Source organism: Marmota flaviventris, chromosome 3 (assembly GCF_047511675.1).
Source record: "Marmota flaviventris isolate mMarFla1 chromosome 3, mMarFla1.hap1, whole genome shotgun sequence".
Lineage (NCBI taxonomy): Eukaryota > Metazoa > Chordata > Mammalia > Rodentia > Sciuridae > Marmota > Marmota flaviventris.
This window is the reverse complement of record NC_092500.1, coordinates 24,795,811-24,815,710: the sequence shown is the minus strand read 5'-3', so window position 1 is coordinate 24,815,710 and position 19,900 is coordinate 24,795,811. Positions and strand designations below refer to the sequence as shown.

General features: G+C 35.6%; 1 protein-coding gene across 1 annotated transcript in view; it reads right to left on the bottom strand.

The window, feature by feature from the left end:
• Ntn4 (netrin 4) overlaps positions 1 to 19,900 on the bottom strand; it is a 106,785-nt gene that overhangs the window by 41,033 nt on the left and 45,852 nt on the right. Inside the window, exon 4 of the mRNA XM_027927904.2 lies at positions 2,870 to 2,996. Coding sequence (XP_027783705.1) covers positions 2,870 to 2,996 — 127 coding nt within the window. The remainder of the gene's footprint in view (positions 1 to 2,869; positions 2,997 to 19,900) is intronic.

Below are 19,900 nucleotides of genomic sequence, written 5' to 3'. Positions count from 1 at the left end.
CGTAATTAAAAGTTGGATGGGAAGGCCAGATGTATAGCTCAGTTGTAGAGCACTTGCCCAGCATGTCGGAGGCCCTGGGTTTGATCTCAGCACTGCAGTAAAAAATATACAGGACAAGCTGCTTGATAATTTATTTCATTTGTAGTTTTTATGAAGAGTGTACAGTATTGAGAGCTGTCCATAGGCTGTGTGTGGACTATGTTGTACATTGTAGCCTAGTGAACAGGATAATCTGTTGTCTCGGTTACTTCCAGTGGACATTTCCTCATGTATGACTGACATTGTGAATTCCCACGTTCCACATAGCACCGGAGATGGGGTGACCTGCTATAGCAGCACAGCCCTCTGAGATGGGTGTGACCTGCCAAGATGCCAACCAACCTGCTGACTGCAAGACATCACGAAGCAAGACTCCACCCTTGAAACATTACCCCTGCCTTTGATGTACCCCCTTAAATAAACCACTGGAACCATTTTCTAATTGTTCAGCTCCAGCTTCTGTGTGGGCTGGACCTATCAGGAGCTCCCCTTTTGAAACTATCTTTCTGAGTTTCTCTTTTGTTTAACCAATTATTCTAGACTTTAATTTATCAGGTGGCTTACACCTTCCTTTGCAGGAAAAAGAACCCCCAAATGAGGCGCTGGCTGCCTCGCCAAACTACAGTACAAGAATAGAAAGAATCTAAAAATGGTATAACTGAGAACTCCAGCTTCTTCATACCTATTTATGTTCTTTATCCTTGCCTTCAATAGTTTATTTTTTTAAAGTTTCTCTTCTATCCTTCTGCCACCCCCGACAAATGTGGGCAGCTCAACTACGGTCTCTCGTGTGAATTTGTAGTGACACAAAATAAAATGCAAGACACAATTTACCTTTACACAAGCTTAAGGATGGCTTCCCTGGCTCTTGGCCTCAGGCTCCCCAAAAGGGAGAGCAAGAGAAGGTCACAAGAGGCTAATGAGACAGTGAGAGCACGTTTGGAAGTCAGCTTTTATTGGGGTGGGGGGGACACTGTTCTTAGAAAGTTCTGTCCATAAAAGGGCAGAAGGGGTAGGATTACAAGGGAACAGGTGAGTGTAACTCAACCTCAGGGGTATGCCTCCTAAGAAGATGGCCTTGCTGTGAGCTGGGTCAACACCCAAGCCACCATGAGTATGGTGATTGGTCAGAGCCTCGTGCTTCAGGACTGGAAGGCATGGTCATTCAGAGCAGCTCCCCATATCCTCCCATTTTTCATTATATATTGTTGATTAAAAATAAGTGTTAGGATATGCATGAAGTCAATAGAGTGTGGATTTGTTGTCTGGCCAGACAGAGATGTTTTGTTTATCTTGTCAACTGGGGTTGGAATTTATTTTGCAAAGACTATTTGAGTGGTTACCTATTTCCCCGCCTCTTTGATGGTAACACTTCACTACTTCCATTCCTGCTACTTCCCAAGGTCACTTTGAGTCTCTTGATCTTACTAGGAAAAAACCAAGATTGCCAGACATTATTTGAAAATGGCAATTTATATTGCAGATCTGAGTCTGAATTTATGCTCACTCCAAAGCCTGGAAGAAAACTTCTGGTGGAAGAGAATGGCAACTTGGCCAGCAGATTGATTTCTATTTCATGAGGTCCACTCCTCAGCTGTTGTCCCTGTGGTGAGTATAAGGTAGTCTGCTACAGAAGCCTCAATCTCCTTAGAGAAGAGGCCCACATTATGTAACAGTTTCTCAGTGGCATTTCTAAGACCATCAGTCAGTAGCACTGGGGGACACGTCTCTGTGTTCTGTGTGTACTTAGATGTACAGTAAGTTTCTGCAAAAAGGACCAGAATGGCACTCTAGGAATTTAGGAGAAATTATTTAGATTCTCTTGATGAGTGATTTAAAATAAGAATCTAGACTTTTTCCTGGAAGCCAACTGTATGTGAAAATATTTGTGTATTGTTTTTCATTGTTTCCTTGATATGTTATGATATCTTGACTAGATTTGTATCTTTAAAAAGCATATTATGAGATAATTTAAGATTTATGCTTAGAGGAAATCCTTTACATTTCCTAGAAACAAAATAAATCAATATGATTCCAAATTATGTATGGGAAGAGACTTCTCCCAAATTTACCCACGGTAGTTGCCTTTAAATCTACTGAGTGTAAACATTACTATGGGCATGTGCATTTCTTTGAACATTTAAATTTCAAAGAGAAAAAATGTTTCATAATACCATATTTTCTACTCTCCTATCTAATCTCCAATCTCAAACCCAAAATTACTCCTAGTAAAGCAATCTCATTCTTACTGGCTTAATTTCAAATCTGATCTGTCATTTCAAGTACTGAAAAGAAGGCATTATGATATTCTGGGGGAAAAAAAAACCTACCAATTCTGAGTCAGTGGACTTTGTCAAGTCTTGATTTTTTCATTTACTAACTTTGGCAAGATACTTCATCTTACTGGGGGTCCATTTCCTGATCCCTGAAATAGAATTAACACCACCCACTTTTGGGGGGTTGTTTTGAGAGCTGAATTCAGAATAGATAGTTTCATGAATTACAGTTTAACATTTCTGCTATGAGAATTGCTTCTATGTCTACTCAGTTGCTCTTGTGTCTAGTAAGGTTTGTATTATATCAAATTGTCCAGGAGAGTGCTTAGGTCTCACAGAGTGTCCAAGCAGGTAGGCAACACAAGTCAGTACTATTGGCAACTGTGCACACTGTCCTAATTCCAGTGGTTGAGTCATACTGAGCAGGGGATGGCTATGTTTGTGTAGGTTGTAGTATCTCACCTACCACTTTATATTGTGTTTCTAGAGACAAGAAGGAGTCCACAGATAAGTTTGCTGTACAAAGGCTTTGAGCGTGGGGGCTTGTTACTTACTTCTGCACTCCTTAGGAGCCCCTGTTCTGCCATCAGCTGCCTCCCAGGGCCGGTCATTGTACAGGGGTGCGCAGTGCTGGCAGTGGCTGCCTGCCGTGTTGTGCTTGCACATGCACTTGCCGTGGACCTACAGACAACATCGAGCAAGAGTCGTGAGCACCAGTGATGCCAGGGAAGGACATGCTCCCCACTATCCCCCGCCATTGGTTGGCTTTAGCCACGAGACACCCACTCACTAAAGAAATCAGGAACGATCCTTTCTTTAGCTTATCATGTAATTAATTCAAAATAATAAATAATATTTTTCTTGGCTATAGATCTATGACCCTAATGAGCAATTCTGATGTTCTAACTAAGCATTTAAGTAAAATTTAGATACTTTTATATTTACTTATTCTTTAACCAAAAAAATCTAGAAATATGAAATCTCATAACAAAGTGATATTAATATCAATATTTGGAGTATATATATTTCTAAGGCTTTAAAAATGCAATTATATTTAAGACTTTTTTCATATAATATATTGATTTCTTTCCATTTCATGACATATTCTTGCATAACACACATTTTAAGGCTCTCTTATGTGATGTACAATTTATTTAAATAATTACCTATTTTGTTCTTATTTAGGCTTGTAAATATTTTTATATGTTACATTTAATGCTCTAATGACTATCCGTAAATCATCGTTTCTTTTGAATGTGTTTTCTAGAAGTAAAATTGAAGGGTCAAAATATGTATATCATTAAGGCTTTGAATACATTTTGTCACAATAATTAGGCATTTTCTTTTGACCCCACAGTCAAGTACTTGAGGGTTTATTAAAATAGTATTTTTCACAGAGAAGAATACTTTAGTAGAGGCATCTGATAATTTTAATTTTCTTGGCATTATTTCACTGATAAATTAATATTTTGGATCATCCATACTATTTGCTAGTATCTAAGAATTGCCATGGTTTCCAGTACCAAGGTGTATTTATTGATACTGAAATCACAACTGTAAATGTGAAAACTGCAAAACTGCTCAGAATGGTGTTCATATATATGGAACTATCTATTTTTTCATATTTTTTTAGTTGTCAAGGGACCTTCATTTTATTTATTTATATGCAGTGCTAAGGATCAAACCCACACAAGCCATGCAAGTGCTCATCCACTGAGCCACAACCCCAGCCCATGAGGGTTCTTTTTTTCCTTGACAATGTTAAGGGTAACTCAGCATAAAGGTCACAAATTATACCAATCAGTCAGCAATTTTTTTTTAACAAGTATCTGCAAGGGACAGTCACTATGCTACACCGTTTGGTCTACACTGTCTTGGTCAGAGGGAGATAGTATAGTTAGAGAAAAGGATTTATGTAAGAAAAAAATAACAAATAAATAAGTCATACATAAATGCCTAAGAAGAAAAATGATGTTGGAACTGAGAAGATGGCAGATGTCACCATGGGTTGTAGTTGTGAAGGGCTTTGGGAGAGGTGCTGGGATTTGAACCCTTGACAAACAGACAGCATTTCTAACATGTCAGAGGAAAGACACCTTCCAGGAAGAGGAGCCAGAGTGAACCATGGTGTAAGGAGAGTTTGTAAGCAAAGTTTATTTCACTGTATCCAAAATATTTTGATTGTAACAGAAGGGGAACTACTAACATGTACCAAACACTAAAATTCAACAAACTTGGAAACAGCCACATCAATACCTTGATATACTATTGCTTCAGGCACTGGAATGAATTGTCACCAATTCACTGGATGGAGTTTGAGAACATTATGTTAAACAAAATAAGCCAAACTCAGAAGGTCAAGGATCATTTGTTTTCTCTCATATGTGGAAGTTGAGGACCCTGTTTCTTTTTATACTTCCGGAGCATATATATCCCTAGTTCCAATGGTGGAGGCCCTTGGGAAGGGCACATGCGGTGTGACTGCTGTGGGCATCAAGCTCACATAATGTTCAAGTTCAGGCTTATACTCAGGGCTTAGAGACTGTCTGTGAATGAACCACATGTCTAAGAGTCATAATCTGGAAAATTTTACAGATAACATTTTGGTGACCATCTTGCCAAATTTAACTTCAGTATGTAGAAACATAACGTCCTCATACTTATGAAAATAGTTGCAGTCTTTTTTAATTCTCAGGGGTTAGCAAGGATATAGATTTTTTTTTTTTAAAGAGGATAGGATTGGCTCCTTGGAGTAAATTGGTATTACAAAAATCTTTGTTAATTTTCTTTCTAGAATTTTGGCTAATATTATAGATTCAACTTATTGGTTTTGGTTTTGAAATGTCCAAGTATGTGTTGAGTGATAATAAACTGTCTTCTTGAGCCTCTCTTCTTGACTATCTCTGACATAAACAGTTAATTTATGGAGGTCCCTGGAGTTATAAAGGGTCATCACACTTCTCCATGCCCACATGCAGACAAGCTCTAAAGACAAAGCCGCACTTAAACTTGGAAAGCTGCAGGAATTCATTTGGTACTGCTCTATAAAAGTGAAGCCTTTTCATCCTAGCTCCTGGATATCTGTTTTTTTCCTGTGTATCCTCATTCATATATACTTTATATTCATATAAAGTATATATGAATGCTGAGGTCCTACTGCTGTTATTAAATCTTTTTTATTCAGTATTCATTCTCATCATGCAAAAAATAGAAACTCTTATCAAATACTTTCTACACGGTAAGTTTCTTTAAAAGCTCTGAGTATGAGATTTCATCTCACACCAGTCAGAATGGCAATCATCGAGAACACAAAGAATAATAAGTTCTGGAGAAGATGTTGAGAAAAAGGATGATTTTTACACTGTTTGTGGGACTGTAAATTAGTACAACTACTATGGAAATCAGTATGGAGGTTACTCAAAAGACTAGGAAAGAAATCACCCTATGACCTAGCTATCCCACTTTTTGGTATTTTTTCCCTGAGGAATTAAAGTCATCATACTATTGTGATACATAGCCATGTTGATAGCAGCACAATTCTCAATAGCTAAACTATGAAACCAGCCTAGATGTCCATCAATGGATGAATGGATAAAGAAAATGCATGTATACACCACACAGAGTTTTATTGAATCATAAATAAAAATGAAATTATGTCATTTGCAGGAAAAAGGATGGAGTTTGAGAACATTATGTTAAACAAAATAAGCCATACTCAGAAGGTCAAAGATCATTTGTTTTCTCTTATATGTGGAAGCTAGAGAGAAAAAAGGAAAAGAAAGGTGGGAGGCCTGGGGTATCATGAAAATTGAAGGGAGATCAGTAGGGAAAGGGACCAGTGGGAGGGAAGAGGAGAGAGAAGAGAAAATACTAGGGAATGATATTGACCAGATTGTTATATTGTGTTCATGTATGAATGTGTAACAAGAAATTCTACCATTATGGACAACTATAATGCACCAATAAAAAATGTGGAAAAAAAAAAACCAACTCAGTAAAAGCTGATGGCTCATTGTTTTACTTGTAGTACTAGATGCAGGTTTCAATCAAAATGGAGTGTTTGTAAAAACTGACAGGGTAGGAAAATTTTTCCAAGAGTTTAGTGAAGTGAAGACATGTATCTGATAGCAGTAGCACAATGAAAATTAGCAGGAAGAGCTGTTTTTGTAATTGTCTAAATCCCATGTCATAAACAAAATACAAGCAAACCATACATACAAAATACACAAATGTATGAAATATGATATGTCAATAAGAAAACAAATAACCCAATCAACAAATGGGCCAAGGACCTGAACAGACACTTCTCAGAGGAGGCTATACAATCAATCAACAAGTACATGAAAAAATGCTCACCATCTCTAGCAGTCAGAGAAATGCAAATCAAAACCACCCTAAGATACCATCTCACTCCAGTAAGATTGGCAGCCATTATGAAGTCAAACAACAACAAGTGCTGGCGAGGATGTGGGGAAAAGGGTACACTTGTACATTGCTGGTGGGACTGCAAATTGGTGCGGCCAATTTGGAAAGCAGTATGGAGATTCCTGGGAAAGCTGGGAATGGAACCACCATTTGACCCAGCTATTGCCCTTCTCGGACTATTCCCTGAAGACCTTAAAAGAGCGTACTATAGGGATACTGCTACATTGATGTTCACAGCAGCACAATTCACAATAGCTAGACTGTGGAACCAACTTAGATGCCCTTCAATAGATGAATGGATTAAAAAAATGTGGCATTTATACACAATGGAGTATTACTCAGCACTAAAAAATGACAAAATCATGGAATTTGCAGGGAAATGGATGGCATTAGAGCAGATTATGCTAAGTGAAGCTAGCCAATCCCTAAAAAACAAATGCCAAATGTCTTCTTTGATATAAGGAGAGCAACTAAAAACAGAGCAGGGAGGAAGAGCATGAGAAAAAGATTAACATTAAACAGGGACGAGAGGTGGGAGGGAAAGGGAGAGAGAAGGGAAACTGCATGGAAATGGAAGGAGACCCTCATTGTTATACAAAATTACATATAAGAGGATGTGAGGGGAAAGGGAAAAAAAAACAAGGGAGAGAAATGAATTACAGTAGATGGGGTAGAGAGAGAAGATGGGAGGGGAGGGGAGGGGGGATAGTAGAGGATAGGAAAGATAGCAGAATACAACAGTTACTAGTATGGCAATATGTAAAAATGTGGATGTGTAACCGATGTGATTCTGCAATCTGTATACGGGGTAAAAATGGGAGTTCATAACCCACTAGAATCAAATGTATGAAATATGATATGTCAAGAGCTTTGTAATGTTTTGAACAACCAATAAAAAAAGAAATATGATATGTCAAGAAGTATATAATGTTTTGAATAACTAATAATAAAAATTTTAAAAAATACATAGAAATTAATATAGAGTCAGAGCACTTATAATAAACCATCCCTCCTCCATCACTGTTGTCAAGGGAACAGGGGATTATCTGAGTAGGGCATTAGATAAAACTCTGAGGAGTATTCAGAACAAGGTCAATAAATGCTACCTGTATAAAATGTCTAAATGCAGTCCCTGGGGTCATGTCTTGGAGGGTACACAGAGGTACACAGGAATTTCTTTAGAGAGTAAAGGCAAGGAAATAAGAACCCCAAAGGAATGTCCAAGGAACAGTCAATAAGTAAATCAGAGGTACATGTTGGAGAGATAGTTGGGTCCAGATCATGGAACAGACTAAATATCAGCTTAAAGAGACTGAAATTTATCCTGTAGATAATGCAGATCCATTGAGGTAAAGAGATGAATGAAAGGTATTAAAAACATTTTCTTTTCCTCACTTTTAAAAAAAAGTTCTTTCTACTTCCCTATCTTGCCTATTATGTTTTTTTCTCCCTTCCCCTCTTATTGCTTCTTTTCCACATTCCCCCACTCCCTAGTTTATGCCTTTCAATAGGCATGGCACCCACATGCATTTTGTATAACATTCAGAATTTCAAAGGTTGTTAATTATTACTTTTTGCCCTTTTGCATCTTTTCTCTTTTTTAGCAACCATATATTAAGGACTACATGAAGACAGATATTGCAAAGTAGTGTTTGTATTTTTTTTTTTTTAAGAGGAACTCAACTATTGTCAAACCAGTTGTGGTCTTGGAATGCTGAAAGCCTATATGTTCATAGGTTCATCCTGTCCCACAAATTCCAGGCCTCAGGAGGTCACAGACATTTGGGGTAACCTCATCAAACATTCACATGTATCACAAGATAATGCCGGACAGGTCAGTTCCCCCTGGAGTAAGAATTTCACGGCATTCCCTTGTCTCCACATGCCAAGGTTTGGGATGAGCCTCCCAGGGTCTGAAAGATGCTAGTCCAGCAAATTTTTCTGCATACAGAAAAATTCAAGGAGCTGTCATTTTGAGAATTACCAAAAATAGCTGTAAATCATTATCTAGACAGTTTGAAACAAGAAATCCTTCCTCAGCGATACAACTGTTGCTGTTCAAGCTTGAAAGATCACCTACTATTTGATGCTCGTGAAAAATGTGCAAGTAAAACTAGGTCTTCATTGAAAAAAAAAACAGAAGAAGGAAACTTTAGTAACAAGTTAAACATAGCTCTTATTTGGTACACAAACATGAACTAGGTAAAGAGCAGGAAATTGGGATTGTGCATTTCAAGTTTAGTTGAAGAAGAGTGATGTCCGTCTGTCTAGTTGGAAAATGAGAAATTTATCTTAGCAATAAAATGATGATTCCTAACTAACCAAGGGATATTTTGGACATTCTGAGTTTCAGAAACCCCTCTGTAAATGCTAAGAATTCTTTCTCTCTTTTTGGTGGTGGTGGTGGTAGGGTATCGGGGATTGAACTCAGGGGCACTTGACTACTGAGCTACATCCCCAGCCCTATTTTTGTATTTTTTATTTAGAGACATGGTGTCGCTGAGTTGCTTAGTACCTTACTGTTGCTGAGGCTGGCTGGAACTCCCGATCCTCCTGCCTCAGCCTCCCGAGATGCTGGGATTACAGTAGTGCGCCACTGCAGCTGGCAAGAATTCTTTCTCTCTTGATATCATAAGTTTTCATTCTCATATCTGGTTGAGTTTATTTGCTACTAATATTAACCTACTTGCCAGTCATTTTTAGCATATTATCTTACCACGGAAAGGACTCATACAAACTTTGAACGAAAAATTCAAGGAATTACTGAAATAGCATGTTTGTTAAAAAGAGCTGCACACTTTCATAAAAAATATTGAAGCCAAATAGAGGATGAGAAAATATCATCTCTTCATATTTGAAACTATAGACATAAGAATTTAAGTCAGGGCAAAATAAGGAAGTTATTTTTCAGTTCTGTCATTAGAAGACGTATGGTTCTTGCCTAGAAAAGTTGTTTTTTATTGTTGTTCTTTTGGGGCAGAAGGCTTTCAGAAGTCAGCTGTCATGTGGTTGAGGAAATGGGCCATGGGAGGAGGTTGTGGGAATCTGGTCACTGGCAGTGTGGAGCACAGTGGATGGACAATCACTTATCAAGAAGTTGTAGACTATTTAGATATTAGATGGAAGGCTGACTTAAGACAACCCTGTTAGTCTTAAGGTTCTGTGATTTCAAGGTTGGCTTCTCTGTGTTGTAGAGACTGTTAGGTTGCAGGCAACTATCCATAATCCTTTCTGAGCTACCAGACAGATTTCAAGTAACACAGCTGCATCCTCCGTCACCTCACCAGAATGTTTCCAGAATGATCTGAAATCAACCAAGGGAGAGCTACAACAATGTTTCTTCTTTCTTGCCTGAGTGTTACAAATGGGACAGTAAATATTAATAGACTCTGAAGACAAACTTTCATTTTCTATATTGATTATAATTGAACTAAAATATTTTTACTTTTATTTCTCTTTCTGCTTTTTTCTTCCTCTACCCTCTACTCCATGTTGTCCATTTCAGTGGTTGATGCCATCTTAGACTCAAAATCATTCTAGTTTCTCCTCTCAAATAAAGATGTGTGCTCTGTCATCTAGTGATAAAGCTCCCTGAAGACATTCGCCATGGTGGAGTTCCAGAGCAGAAAATGAAGGCCAGGGCTTCAGAGACTCATCTAAATTCTTTGGAGAATATCTGATACATTTGCTTCCCAATTGCTTTCCAAGAAAAAAGGGAACTGTTGTTGGGCCCTCTTGTTTAGGTCTTACTGAAAATGATCATGAAAGTTAGTGAAAAAAAAAAAAGATTTATTTTATGGCTTAGTGTTCAGAAAATTTTGAATTTCACAAATAGTAATTTTCTTGTGCCGTTGAACTGTTACTGTTTATATATTCAGGACTTGTATTCTTCACTGTGCAGCTTTGAATTCCAATGGAAAATGAATATTCTTTCAAACCATCATTGAAACTTAAAAAAAAATGTTTGTGAAGGAAGAATACACACAGTGCTTATTCTATGAGCTGAAGAAAAATGCCCACTTAAAGGCAGCTGCAGCAATTCATGGGCCTCTATTTAGCTATAACAAATGATTTAGAAAGGGGAACAATGCTATGTGGCAATTCAAGACCAAATGTGAAGGCAAAAACTGATTAATTTCTAAAGAGATAGTATGTCCCTTGTAAAGAAAAGGATTAACTTCTAAAAGAATGAACTTCTTATGCATGAAAAGAGATAAATTCTAATACTAGGCTAGCCTGTTGGAACCTGCTTCTCTTATGCAGGACAAAAACAGGCACAACAATGCCACAACACAACCTTTGAATAGAAAGCATTGTGAGCATGTTTTGCCTTTTCATTAATGAATAAAATATGCCTTTTTCCCATTAAAGGTTTGCATGTTTTAATTTAACAGAAGTAAGAGTTCTGTGGTGAAGATGAAGCATGATAATTGTGTTTAGTGGAAAAGGGGACTTGAAACATCCTGTCAGAATGGGGCAAAATAGGTTGAAGGTTCAGTGTTCCAAATTCTTGTCCAGCAACACAGCAAAATTGCAAGCAATAATGAAAATATCTACAATTTATTTTTATTTATTTGGTGTATATTTGAACCCAGAAAGCATGGAAAATAAAATGAAGATGGAGATGGGGCAAAAGCAATTACAACAGAGAATGAAAACTGGCCAGTACTTAAGAGACTGTTCCTCCCAGGTAGCTGGTAGCCTGAAATTCTTCCTGTGGGGATTCATTCCTTCAGCTCTAACAGTGTTTCATGTTCAGAAGCTCCTTATAAAAATGCTGGCCTGGGAATGTAGCTTAGTGGTAGAGGACTTGCCTAGCCTGCTCCTAGGTCCTGGGATTTTTCACCATCTCCAGAAAAAACAAAACATTAAAAAAAAAAAAAAAATCTCAGGAGGGGAAAATTCTTACATTATGAAAAAAAAAAAAAAAAAAAAAAAAACTATCAGCAGGGATTCTAACCATTTGTTTTCAATCCTACAACTGGACTCAGAGTTGCCTGGAGGAGGAAGGGACTTCCTGGAGAATGGAAAGGGAATGTCTCAAGAGGAGAGGGAAGGAGCCAAAGACAAACTGTGCCTACTTCACTAATTTGCCAAGACCCTGCTCTGACTGACAGATCAGGGAAAAAAGCATGAATGGAGCCAATGCAAATTTTGAAAGAAAGTGTTAAGCATTTAACACTCTGTATGGGAATCAAATGGTTATCTGCTTCTCTCCACTAGATTGTAAACTCTTGTAGAAAAGAAAGGGTGACTTAAAATTTCTTTGAATCCCCTGTATCTGGCATATAATAGGTTTTCAGTAAATATATCTTAATTTTTTTATTCAGCTCATATATATTTAGTGAGGTCTTGAGAATTTTGGTTATTAAGCTTAGTTCCATTTTAAAAACTGCCAAGGAGGCCAAGAGTGCTAATTATGCATTTGAAGTGAGAAGGAGATACTTTGATTGTTTAAGACATTCAGATTTGTCTAAAGTACTTCCTATAAAGAATATATTGGCTCATACCCGGGCATCTCTGGGAGATTTACTGTAAGTCTAAGGAACATGAATCTGTCATGGAGATGGTGATAAATAACAATGATAGTAATAGTAACTAATGTTGCAGAGTACTTACAATACACCAGACACGGTTCTAAGTCATTGTATAAATATGAACTCATTTGATTTACACAAAAACCATACAAGGTAGGTGTAATCTTTATTGCCCAATTTCACAAATGAGAAAAGTAAGGCCCATGGGGTTTAAAAAATTTGCCCAAGGTCACAAAGCTAGTAAGTGGTGGGCTACTTTGAACTCTAGCAGTCTGACTTCAGATTCCCCAAATTAAGCCCTAAACTATGGAAAGTGGATTTTGAGAGATTTATTTTGATCACCAAGTCAGGGTGATACCTAAATAAAATTGGTGTATCTTAAACCAATTTGTCCTTTAAGAGCTCTTCAGGACAAAGGTTAGTTTGGACCCATGATGAACCATTTTAGGGTATTTTGTCCTTGAATGGATTATTAATCCTATACTTCTGGTAGAATCAAGGAAGTCTTGAAGGTTGATGAATAAAGAAAGATTGGCTCAATTTCCCATACCTGGCATGAATAAATTTACAAGAAAGAGTACAGAATGCTTTTAGATATTCATTGATTTGATGTAAACCCTTTCTGCTCATTGAAAAATCTGATGCCTCCTAGGGGAATTTCCAGGCCACTGCAAGCATTAACAAGTCTATTAGAAACTCCACAGAACAAATTTACAAATGGGGATGACAACAGGAATATAAATTAAACTAATTAAAGATTTTCTCCTTGTGGATAGCACTTCCTTTATGTTATTTACTATCCCTAATATAATCAGGAAGGGGTAGTGATATCATGTAGGGTGATGACTTTTATAGTCAGTTTTAATTTAGGTTATGAAGAATAACTCATGAAATCACCATGCAAACCTAATGATTTAGGTAGATTTTTATCTTAAATAAGATTGGCTTATTTCCATTTTTTATGCAAAAAATTATATATGACCCCAGAGCTTTGATTGATTTATCTAAATGAAAGTTTATCTGTTTCATTGTGCATGCAATGCATACCCTAAAAATCAAGAGTTGAAGTGGTACTCAGAAGCAAGTACACACACACACACACACACTCTCTCTCTCTCTCTCTTTCCAAATTCTACCACCAAATTCTACCTTTCTTCAGAAAGAAAGGCAGAAATTTCCCTAGAGTGACCTTTCAAATAAATTGTGGAGACTTTTTGAATTTATTTATTTTTATTTAGTGACTGAACCCAAGACTCTGTGCATGCTAGGCAAGTACTCTACCACTGAGGTATATCCCAGCTCCCAAATATTGTCAATAAAATAAACCTCACTTAAAAAATCAAGTGAAAAAAATGACATATTTTTTTAAAAAGTCAGATTAATGGTGTTAAAGTATTCTTATTGTTTTAAAATGTTTAAAATTGGTTCATTGGATAAATACCTTTTTTTTTAAGTGAGCAGTAGAGTTTAAATGTTGGAGTCTTGAGTGATTTTAGGTAGGATTCTTTCTTACCCATCAGAGAAGAAATGGCTTCCCAGAACAAACAAATCTCTCTTTCCTTCTGGATAGGGACTGCTTTTATTTATAAATATGAACTTCGTAAATTCAAATATATCATTTGTTTGGGAAACTTCAGAACCAGAATTATTTTTCTTTGCCTATTTCCCAGATTAACAAATCATATTCTACTACTGGGGAAAAAACCCCAAACTGATAAACTCTGAAATGGGGAAAAAAATTTCAGTGTCCTGTCTGGGTCTCTCTCCCTTTTATTATCATCAAGCTATTTTATAACTCTAAGTTGTAGAAAACTAGTAATAATGCAAATAGTTCTTATTCATAGCAACACAAATTAGTTGTGTCTGATAGAATGCTATTTATCATTGCCCTTCTTACTGTTTTGCACCAATTTGTAAATACACATTTTATTTGCCTATGAACATGTGGTTTATTTGAATTTTCTTTTGACCTGGTTGTAACGTCTTACTGGTTCTTTGTTAATGAGTTAAATACATCTCTGACACATTTTCATTTTATATCTGTGTGAGTCATGATTTTTCCCTTTTAAAAATTTATCCTTTAACAGTGACATTTATTACCCTCCATATGTTAACTGAAGATTTTTTTTAAACAAGAGTACTACTTTAGGATTTACTTCTAAAGGTGGGATTGCTACATATTTTATATAGATAAGTGGGTTTTGAATGTCTTATATTTTCGTAAGATTAATTTTACCAGCTTCCTCTTTTCAGTATCATCAAGTACTTTATCTTCCCTCTGTAACAAATATTTCTGCTATTAAAAAATGCAAATAGCATTGGCCTGAAAGCTGGAATGCCCAGGAGGCTTATGAAGATGACATTTAGATAAGATCACACTATTACCAATTTGGAAGCTTTTTTTTTTCCTCCATACCATTACTTCCTTGTGTAGAACTGTTTCTTATTTGTTCTTTGTTTCCACTGGATTTTAAGAATTTTTTTCTGACGGATAGGCATTAAAAAATGTTTTCTAACAGATAATCTATTCAACTAGATCCTACAAGTGAATTGACCTAGCATATATGCATAATTTGGCTTCAGATTTGCATGCACGAACTGTCAACAAAGTAAAGCATTATGACTTTTAAGACGCTTATTTCAGTGTATCTAACACTTTATTGTTTAAGAATATCAAATTGACTCCTTTTCTCTGTTATAACAGTCAGTTTCTTTACTTCCTTGTGTGGAACTGTTTCTTATTTGTTCTTTGTTTCCACTGGATTTTAAGAGTTTTTTCTCGGGCTGAGGATGTGGCTCAAGCGGTAGTGCGCTCGCCTGGCATGCGTGTGACCTGGGTTCGATCCTCAGCACCACATACAAACAAAGATGTTATTTCTGCCGAAAACTAAAAAATAAATAAATATTTTAAAAAAAGAATTTTTTCTGACGGATAGGCATTAAAAAATGATTTCTAGCAGATAAAGAACAGCAACAAAGAACTGCAAATAAAGAACAACAACAAAAAAGATTGACAAAAGTCATTAGATGTGTACTGCAGTGCTTGTCCATAGGTAAATTTTGAGTTTCCTGTAATACCATATAAGAAACTGCCTCACTGCACAACTAGGTAATATGGAATTTTTTTCAAGCCAAAATTCTCGCCAGTCATTAAGTTCAGTTACGAGGACAGTTGCAATGAGGCCATTTAATTCCCTCTCTGCTCTTCACTTGATCTCAGTTAAGTCTTGTTTTCATAGTTTCACTTTGCACTTGTCTTTTTATATTTAAACTTTTCCAAGATCACACAGCAAATCAATGGCAGAACAGGCAATGGAACTCCCAAGAGACTCCCAAAATATGAGACGCTCCATCTTAGAACAGTGATGTCAACCAGGAATATTTTTGTTTTCCTTCCCACAAACACCGAAAATAATCTCTTTGAGGGAAAAAGGGAGCATCTCGATTTCAACTTCTTAGGACTTATTTAATTTTAGAAAGAATAGCCAAGGTGGAATTAATAATATGTAACCACTAATGTGCTGTTAAAAATCTTAATACAATATTAAGGCAAGAACCTGGGAAACTGAGTGAAAGCAAAAAAGAATAGAACTCATTTTGTAAGCAACTTATCTGTTCAGCAGGGCTTGACGTGAGAATGAAGGAAGGTTTTGTAGGGTCTTGTTCAATGTCTTTTAGGATTTAGATGCGTTTTTATAATTAGTTGGGGGCCAGGTAGATTCTATTAGAAATGCTGTGGGGATTATTAAGTACTTTTCACCCCACTGACATTCATTTTCTCAATGTGATCACATAGCTTTTGCTCATTTTAAAGGAAAATTCCTTGTCACAGACTACTTTGCATTCTCTTACAAAGTTTTTTTTTCCTTCAATTCATTCTAGTTCTCATTTCCCACTGTTTTCCTTCTTTCTTGACAGCCTTGTTTGACTGTCACTCAGTACTCTATACAGTGCAGAGGGTGTTACAAAAGTTGACTTGTTTAAGATAAATGAGCCCCTGATTGTAGTACAAGAAGCTAGTTGCTAAGGCATATTTTCTTTGATAGCTTCTGTTGTTGAATTAATTCATTCAGATAACTCTCTTCATATTGGAAAATTGCTTGTTTCCATGGGAGTCTTGTAGAACACAGTCTGCATTATTGTGTATGTTCATATGAAAGATCAAGGTGGAAATAACTGACTTATTTAAAAAGTTCTTCTTGTTTGGCAAATCTATCAAAATAGACAGTCATTAAGAAATCTGTGATCTGCTGTATATGTCCAGAAACAACAGCCATGGCTATTGGACACATTGGTTTCTTTAAAAGCCATCCATCCAAAGATACTGCTTTTTAAAAACAGTTTAATGACTGGGACTTGAAAAGAAATATATTCATTCTACAAAAGTCTTATATAACCAGTCATATTTTGTTTTTGGTCTATTTATATTTTTGTATTGAGATTTCACATAACATAAAACTCATCATTTAAATATTTTAGTGTATAATTCAGTAATTTTCAGACTATTCAAAATGTTGTACAGTCAGTAACACCAATTCCAGCACACTCCCATCACCCTGGAAAGAAACCTCATATCAACTAAGCACTTACTCCCCATTGCCTTAGAGTCTCAGCACCTGGCACTCACCAACCTGTTTTGTCTTTATGTAATGGTCAATTTCAGGCATTTCATATAAAAAGTATCCAATCTCTTTTGTTTAGCATAATGTCCAACTTCTTTTGTTTGGCATAATGTTTTCAAGGTTCATCCTTGTTGTAGCATATATTGGCACTTCATACTTTGTTATGGTTGGATAATCTTCCATTGTATGGATATACTATATTTGTTTATCTGTTTATCAACTGATGGAAATTTGGGATATTTCAACTCTTTTACTATGATGAATAATGATGTTATTAACATTTATGTTCAAGGTTTTGTGTAAATATATATTTACAATTTACTTGGGTATAACTAAGGAGTAGAATTTCCTGGGTCATGTGATAACTGTATATTAAACAGTTTTAGGAAATACCAGATTCTTATTACAGCATCAACATTACTTTATATTACCATCAGAAACATATGAGGGTTTCAATTTCTCTATGTCTTTGCCAACACTTGTTATTGTTTGTCCTTCTATTACAGCTAGCCTAGTGACTGAGTAGTAGGGTCTCATTGTTTTGATTTGAATTTCTCTAATGGCTAAAGACATTAAGCATCTTCTTATGTGCTTATTGATACCTTGCATATCTTTAAATTTTTTTTTGCAGTTGTATATGGACAGCATACCTTTATTTTATTTTTTTGTGGCACTAAGGATCAGAGCCTCACAGTACAAGGCAAGCTCTCTACCACTGAGCCCCAGCCCCAGCTACCTTGCATGTCTTTGAAAAAATGTCCATTCACGCCTTTTGCCCATTTTTAAACTGGTGGCCAACCTTTTGTGTCTTTCCCTTTATTTGGGTCTTTACTTTGTTTAACAATGTTTTTGAGTTTTCAGTATACAGGTCTTACTTGATTATTTTAATTCCTAAGTGTTTTATTTGTTTTTGATGTGGTTGTAAATGGAATTGTTTTCTTAATATTACTAATGGATTATTCAATGTTATTATATAGAAATACAAGTGATTTTTGAACGTTGACTTTATGTCCTATGACTTTGTTGAACTTGTTTATCAAGTCCAGTATTTAGTGTGTGTGTGTGTGTGTGTGTGTGTACATGTGTTCTTACCTATATATAAGGTCATATCATCCGTGAAGAAAAATAATTTTACTTCTTTTCCAATCTGGATGCCTTTTATTCATTTTTCATGCCTAACTTCCCTGGCTAGAACTTACAGTACAAAATTGAATAGCTGTGGTGAGGGCAGGCATTCTTGTCTTGCTCCTGATCATAGAGGGAAAGCATTTGGTCTTTCACCACCAAGTATGATGTAAATGTGGCTTTTTTTGGTAGATGACCTTTATTATGTTGAGGAAGGGAACGTCTATTTTTAGTTTTTTTGAGTGCTATTTTTTTTCACTATTCATGAAAGGATGCTGGATTTTGTCAAATGCTTTTTCTCATTCTATTGAGAAGATCATGTGGTTTTGTTCTTTATTTTAACATTATGGCATAGTACGTTGGCTGACTTTCTGATGCTAAACCTACCATGAATTTCAAAACACATGGTCATCTAGATATTTACTGAAATAAAATTTTATAACCAAGAACTACTCTCTTTCCTTAGTTGGGAAGTATTACTACTCTTTTCAATACTTGGGAAAAAAAAATAGTGCATCAGTCATGACTGGCTTAGCAATGTCTAGACGAAAATATTTTAAAGGATTTATCTTAACTAAAAAGCAAAATACAATTCTATAACTAAATTTCTTCAACAGGTGTCATAGCATGAAAAAACCTTTTGAAAATCTAGTATAAGAAATTAAATTAAATTAAATTTAATTTATATTTAATTATATTGAGGGATAGCTGATGTACTTAAGGTCATCTATGTCTTAGTATTTACAAATGTTATACTCTGTTTTCAAGTCCTACAACTTATGTAATGTGGCTATACTAGATACCTAAATGTTATCAACTATTTATTATGAGATACCTTTATGCTAATATAGTTCTTTGGCTTCTGAGCATTCTAGTCAAGCAGATATTATTAGGTTTCATTAGAAAAATTTATTGCTAAAATAGAACATTTTAAATTTCATAATTACTCATTACTTAATATCTAAAACACAAAGAGCAGGTTCTTGCTTTTCTAGATATGTACTGCATAATAACCATTTAATTCCCTGGCAAGACTATTGTAATTCCATTGCAATCTGATGAATTTAAGGAAATAATATACAATAGAATGGATTCAAATATCTCATGTGAATCAGGTCCTTTAGTAGCAAATCTAACATGAATTTTAGTTGCTATTTAATTATAAGCCAAATGTTTTGTAATTGAATTATTAAGGTTTTTCATATTATGGAAAAAGGAGTAAATTAAGATTAGAATGGTATTTTAAAATTAAAAGTCAGTATAGGTGAAATAGAATTAAATTTTCATTTCAATTTCTTTTCTGTTCAACCCAGAAAAATCACATAAAAAATGTTCCAAAAAATGTTGTGTCATCCGTATCTGAAGAATAGTTTAGGAAAAACAGTGGCAATATCAGAAATAAGCTCACTGTGTTTCTCCTTTCATCACTTTTCAGAAATCCAATAATGGAAAGGAATACTGAAGATAAGTTAGTTACTCTCTGAAAAAATGTGACTCTGGATCAAAGGTAACCCGTGTGACATTTTTAATATTTATATGATTACATTATTTACAAAGCCTGTGTAAGAGGATGTGAGAGGATTTCCTTTCCTTGGGATGACCTTAAAGTGGATTATTAGTCTTTATCTTATTGCTTTCATAAGACCACAAAAATATCAACTGAAAATAAGAAGCACTCTATATGAAACAGTTCTAAGTAGTTTGAAGGTTCTTTTCTTAGCATTATGTGGGTAAATGTGACATAAAATAATAAATTTTGTAATTAGATACATGAGTTTCTTAACCCCTATACTCCCAAAGATAGGATAAAAATACTGGTTTTATATATTTGTTTGGGAATTCAAAGAAAAAATGTGTATACATGTGTGATATAATC